The sequence below is a fragment of the Miscanthus floridulus genome, unplaced genomic scaffold (assembly GCF_019320115.1).
Source record: "Miscanthus floridulus cultivar M001 unplaced genomic scaffold, ASM1932011v1 os_1452_1, whole genome shotgun sequence".
NCBI lineage: Eukaryota > Viridiplantae > Streptophyta > Magnoliopsida > Poales > Poaceae > Miscanthus > Miscanthus floridulus.
This window is the reverse complement of record NW_027097725.1, coordinates 27,337-33,383: the sequence shown is the minus strand read 5'-3', so window position 1 is coordinate 33,383 and position 6,047 is coordinate 27,337. Positions and strand designations below refer to the sequence as shown.

The 6,047-nt window shown below is 41.9% G+C and overlaps 2 protein-coding genes across 2 annotated transcripts; both read left to right on the top strand.

Moving 5' to 3' along the window:
• The first annotated feature begins 228 nt into the window (after nucleotides 1-228).
• LOC136534040 (uncharacterized) lies at nucleotides 229-657 on the top strand. The gene has a single exon (XM_066526530.1). The coding sequence runs from the start codon at nucleotides 229-231 to the stop codon at nucleotides 655-657; it is 429 nt and encodes a 142-aa protein (XP_066382627.1).
• A 265-nt stretch (nucleotides 658-922) lies between these two features.
• On the top strand, nucleotides 923-5,533 carry LOC136534042 (ADP-ribosylation factor GTPase-activating protein AGD12-like). Its single transcript, XM_066526531.1, has 9 exons — nucleotides 923-1,207; nucleotides 2,285-2,387; nucleotides 2,715-2,799; nucleotides 3,107-3,182; nucleotides 3,354-3,517; nucleotides 3,599-3,728; nucleotides 3,947-4,063; nucleotides 4,154-4,249; nucleotides 4,778-5,533. The coding sequence occupies exons 2-9, from the start codon at nucleotides 2,336-2,338 to the stop codon at nucleotides 5,054-5,056; spliced, it is 999 nt and encodes a 332-aa protein (XP_066382628.1). The 5' UTR covers nucleotides 923-1,207; nucleotides 2,285-2,335; the 3' UTR covers nucleotides 5,057-5,533.
• Nucleotides 5,534-6,047: the final 514 nt, after the last annotated feature.

Genomic DNA, 6,047 nt, shown 5'->3' with positions numbered 1-6,047 from the left:
CTAACTATATCTATGAACCTATGTATCTATGTTACTATATATATATATATATATATATATATATATATATATATATATATATATATATATATATATCACTAGATCACTACCCGAGTCATCACATTAACTAGTAAATAGCAAATGCTAACTAAGTAGGTACATTATATATTCATAATTTTTACCTTTTCAATGACTGCTCCGCGGACGTCGAAGGAGTCGCAGCGGACGATGGGCTTGGGTCAGGCCGACGATACGGACCGGCGGTGGCACGGCCGGCCGCTGCAGGTGGCGGGGTCGGCCGTGGCGCGGCCGACGACAGCGATGGCGCGCGGCTTGCGCGGGATGCCCGGGGCTCCGCGCGGCGATCCGGCTCGACGGGCGCGGGAGGCAAGGGGGCGCTGGACGGCGGCAAGGCGGGGCGAGGCGCGGCGGCCAGCCGCGGGCAACGGCACTGCGTGGGGGTGGCGCAGCCACGGGGCGCGGCGCTCCTGCACTTCGAGGCGTGGCGCGGCGCGAGGCGGGGGGGCGGTGGCCGGCGCGGCCAAGGGGCGCGGGCTGTCCGCTGGGCGCGGTGGCGCGGGCGAGGGCGGCGGTGGCGTGGCGCGGCGCGGCGCGGTCGAGGGCGGCGGCGGTGGCGGCGGAGCTCAGCTATCCTAGGGTGAGAGAGGGAGAAGAAGAGAGGAAAGACGCGGACCCAATAGGTATTAAAGGCTCGACGCCAAGATCTATGGTGCCGAGCTCCCTGCCAGGCCCCTCAGGAACTCGGCGCCAGAGACGCTGGCACCTATCTCGGCGTCAGCATCAATGGCACCGAACTAAGGGTCCATTTTCTGAATTCTTTCCGTTGAAGATTTATTTGTGAGAATTTTTTTTAAAAAAGGCTAAATTATAAAAAAAAATTCGGACCCACGATCCACCCGACGCCATGAGCCTATGACCGCGAGCGAATCCACCACCACCATGGCACCATGTGACCAAGACCAAGGTTGGCTACAGATATAGGAGAAGAATTGGTATATCCGTCCCATATTAATCCTCCCCACGTCGCCGTGCTCGTTTTGCGCGTCCACCAGCCCGCCCCCCAACCCCACCCAGCGCGACGAAGCCGGGGGGCGATCGCTCCAAGCGCCGCCGGCGACCTTACCCCCCGGGAGCCGCCGGCGGTACCCCGCTCCCTATCCCGCCTCGTCGAACCCTCAGGCCTCAGGTTCGTTGGTTGGTTGGTTTGTTTGTTCTTCCGACATTTCTACCGTGCGGATCCTCTGATTCGGTCGCTTTCAAGCGTTGATGCGGTCAGCTCCTTGATCCGCTAGGGAGGGGGAGAGAATGTGCTGCGTCGCGATCGTCTGGATGCGATCCGATTTATGTGAGTGCGTCTGATTTCGCTGGGTCACGGGTGTTTGTTTGACACCTCGATTGGTCCCTACTGCAGAGTTTGAATTATGTAGGCATGTTATTTGATTTCGAGTCGGAACACAACCATCAGTACACGCTGTTGGAATGGAATCTAGGATGATCTGTATCGGAAGGCTGGGACAATCGATTAACATCCCAGCTCTTATTCTATGGAATATAGGATGGTTCATGCTTTGGATGAAATTGAGATACTGGTCAGCTATTAAACAGATACCACTGGATTTCCATAGGCACGATCCTCCCCTCCCCCTCAAGCCAATCACCCCAGTTGTTCATGCTATATATCTGCCTGATCTAGGCCGATTTCTTTCTGCCAGGCTTCAGAGCACATGGCATTTGCATATTCCTTTGGGGTTGGGTGATCACCGTCTTTGGGGTATTGCGGTGGCAAAGGCAAGGGGGGCTATTGGCTCTTGTCTGCCCTTGTAGTCGTGTACATCTTGTGATTGCAGAGCTTATCAATGTGAGAGGATCCAACCACACATAATTAGTAGGATGATGGGTTCTTTGACTTAGTTTCAGTTTTGTCTAGGTGATAAATATGTAAAGAAATTTCACAGACCAACCCTGTGAGCTTGATATCCAGGATTCACAAATATGTTCCAGCCCCAACATTAATTCTTTTGTACGCTTCATTTTTCAACAACCAGACTTTATTAAGTTATATTTGACCTGATATTCGCTGGGCTAGTGAAACCTCATTTGTAGTGAGGGACCAGCAGCAGTATAGTGATTCCTGTGTATCATGGAGCTATGTTCTTATGAAATAAAAAGCTTCAGATTTTGTTATCTTATTTGGCATGTCTGTTTGTTTCATCATGATAAGAAAATGATCCTTAACTCTGGCTAATCCATATGTTGTCTGCAGGTCGAAGTAGTTCGCGTGGTTTTGTGAGTTATCCAAAGTTGCACCGCAAAGATGAGTACTGCTAATCGCTACCAACACATCAAGTCAACCAAGCCTGTTGTAGGTATATAAGATATTCTTTGCTAACACAGTATATGCTATATGCCATGTGGCATGCTTTTGTTCTGCGCATACATTGATGCTAACGATGACATGAGTACATGACAATACAATAATAGTCATAATCCAATAAATAAACAAACTTCTGGCATGAACTTTACTATATTTTTAAATATGATATAAGAGTGTGTTTTGTGCTATAGCTTGATTTTTCAATATTATGTTATTCAAGTCCACAAATAGTAGCAAGTGAATCTTTGGTTCCTTTTATTTTCTGTCACATACTCACATGCATGTTTTTTTTGCTAAATTCTTGTTAATCGTTTGATAGGCAAAGCAAGAAAATTGAAGGATCTTATGATAAAAAGTGACAATAGGATATGTGCTGATTGTGGTGCACCTGATCCCAAATGGGCGTAAGTGAAGTCATTGTTTCTGATTAAACTTTTATTATTATGTTTATCATTTCAGAAGATAGCTACTTGCATGGCTTCTCTACAGAAACATTCTTCCTTTTTATGTTGATAAACTGGATCATTGGTTTCTTTTATGTGAAGACAGAATGCAATGGAGCGCGCACGTGCACACACACAGCTTTGCTGATATACCCATGCCATTGATTACAAAAACCAAATGCTGAATATGCTCAGTACTGTATTTTGATTTTTTTTCATCTCATTATACATAAGTTGTAAAAGCTATATGTTTTTTTGTGCATTTCAGATCTGCTAATATTGGAGTGTTTCTTTGCTTAAAATGTGGAGATGTTCATAGGGCACTTGGACCTGACATTTCAAAGGTTATCTGGACCGTGACAAACTTCTGTTTACATTTCTTTTCATTGTAATGTACATATATGTGAATGCACCTTCAAACTCATCAGTTTTTTAGTATTCATATGATCTATAGTCTGTCATAGCTCATCCTTAGACTCCTTACTCATTTCATGCTTCCGCCTGTTCTCTATCAGGTTTTGTCTGTAACTTTGGATGATTGGTCTGATAGTGATATCGACTCTATGCTTGAGGTTGGTGGAAACTCATATGCAAATTCAATTTATGAGGCTTTTCTTCCAAAAGATCACCCAAAACCCAAACCAGATTCAACAATGGAATATAGGACAAAATTTATAAGGTCTGCTAACTGTTCCATTTCGTACTCTGTAATGTCACCAATGTGTTCCTATATAATAACCCTTATCTTTTTCATATACAGAGCTAAGTATGAGACACAAGATTTTTTGAAGCCAAGTTTGCGCATTTCGTCAAGATCATCTTTCAAATCTACCACTTCTGTGAAGAGTGTAGATAGCAATTTCTCTAGCACTTCAAGGAAGGATGTCTCTGTAAGTTGTGCTGAGAAATATATAAAGGGCGTACCCAGTGCAGAGAGCTCCCGCTTTGTGATCTTACATTTTTTTTTAATATTCATCTCACTCTTCTATTTCCTGGCTTCCATGATTTCTGCATAGCAATTGCATGTCTGTGATGGAGCATTTTCATTGAAACTTGTATGGTTGTAGTGATCTAGTCAATCTACCTTACCATTACAAATTTATCACAGGAAGATACAAGAGAATTTGTTGGAGACCTGAATATTACAGTGGTGAAAGGTACTAACTTGGCCGTTAGAGACATGCTAACAAGTGATCCATATGTTATTTTAACACTCGGAGGGCAGGTATATTTTTATAATGTTTATATACATAAATCATTTTATTTATCATTCTAGTTTTCCTCTAAAAAAATCAACAATTGGTCCTAACTGCAGAAAGCTCAATCGACGGTTAAAAAAAGTGATTTGAATCCGGTATGGAATGAAGTGCTTAAGATATCTGTTCCTCGAAATTATGGACCTCTAAAACTTGTAAGTTTTATCATTAGAACCTTTAAATTTATTTTCCTTATATTCAAAGGACTCTAGTTCAAGCAAGAGTATAATATGCTAAGTGTCATGAATTATGGCAAAGTTCTTAGGGTGTTTCCTTGAATTCAGTCATATGATAGTCCCTACGTCCCAAAATAACTGCACATCTTACTTTTCTGGAAGCCAAACTTTTTTTAAGTTTGACTAAATTTATAGAAAATGTTATCAACATATGTATCTCCTAATATGTTTATTATGAAATTAATATAATCATACTTATTATACATCATAAATATTAGTGTATTTTTGTATAGATTTAGTCAAACTTAAAAAAGTTTGTCGAAGAACAAGTGTGCAGTTATTTTGGGACGGAGGGAGTAATAGGTAGTATATAATAACTCGAAAAAAGCACTTAAACATAATTACACATAATGCTTCAAGAAAAGGGCAGAGCATTGAGAAAGTAGCGAAGACAAAAACTGCTGGCCGTTAGCGACATGAAAGTAATACACATAATCTCTATGTCAGGAAGTGTATGACCATGATATGTTCTCAGCCGATGATATCATGGGTGAAGCAGAGATAGATCTCCAACCAATGATCACAGCTGCCATGGCCTTTGGAGATACTTCACGTCTTGGTGACATGCAAATTGGGAGGTGGTTCATGACCAAAGACAACGCCCTGATGAAAGATAGCACAGTGAATGTTGTGGCAGGCAAGGTAAAACAGGAGGTGCATTTAAAGCTGCAGAACGTAGAATCAGGTGAGTTGGAGTTAGAGCTAGAATGGATTCCGATCCTCTAGACTAATGATAACTCCCCTGATCTGTCTAAAAATCTATCCTGAAGATACATCGATGTTTTCAAGCTGTCCACTTGATGGTCTTGGGCATTTTTGCTGGATGGCTTGAATCTGTTAAAAATGTCATTGTAGAATATCCTGGTGTAACTGTCGGTTATACTCACAGCCTTTCATTTCCCCCCTTTGGTAACTGGTTGTCATGCCTTGTAAGTACTCGTCTCTTTATTGTTGTTGTATTGTCCCATTGAAAGGACCTGTGCCTTATAAGAGATGACAATTATAGCTAGTGAACTGCTGATGCCACGTTGGCGCTGCAGTAGGTATCGGGTTGTCGGGTTGTTGGTTTTCCTAGAGCTTTGCCTAGCTGAGTCTGACCTGCACCGGTTTAGTGTCATTTTGCTGACACTTTGTTCTTACCATTCGTCGATAATACTTCTATGGTCTCTACAATAATATTATGCATTTTGTTCTTACCATTCATCGATAATACTTCTATGGTCTCTAAATAATATCATGCATTTTGTTCTTGCCATTCATCGATAATACTTCTATGGTCTCGAAAATAATATTATGCAGTATGGAACATGTTGCTTCAGTCTTATCAGGAAAAAAAAGAGCATGATCTTGCAATCTAAAACATGTTTTAAGAATTCATGGACCTAGATGACACACTTTAACAAGTTCATGGACCAAAGGTGTATTTAACTCAAAAATATATACCAAAATCCACAACTGTCACATTTTAATTAAATACACCAAAAAATACTATCTTTGATAGTGAATATATTTGATATTGTGCATGATGATACATTCTATAAACTTGCAAGTTATCGGAATTGTGGAAAAACATGAACACTTAATATTTTAGGCCTCATTTGGAATGGAGGAAAATTTCATGTTTCCTATATTTTTCTTGTGAAAATGAACCGATTCCAGTGAATTTCCTATACAATTCCTATGAAATGTTTGAGTTCCAAAGGGGTAGAACCGCAGA

Bases quoted from the DNA above. Each gene is read 5' to 3' on its own strand.
- LOC136534042 (XM_066526531.1), top strand. From the start codon at position 2,336: ATGAGTACTGCTAATCGCTACCAACACATCAAGTCAACCAAGCCTGTT. The intron at 2,800-3,106 runs GTAAGTGAAGTC...TGTGCATTTCAG, and splicing joins GCACCTGATCCCAAATGGGC to ATCTGCTAATATTGGAGTGT. The intron at 3,183-3,353 runs GTTATCTGGACC...GTTCTCTATCAG, and splicing joins TTGGACCTGACATTTCAAAG to GTTTTGTCTGTAACTTTGGA.
- LOC136534040 (XM_066526530.1), top strand. From the start codon at position 229: ATGGGCTTGGGTCAGGCCGACGATACGGACCGGCGGTGGCACGGCCGG.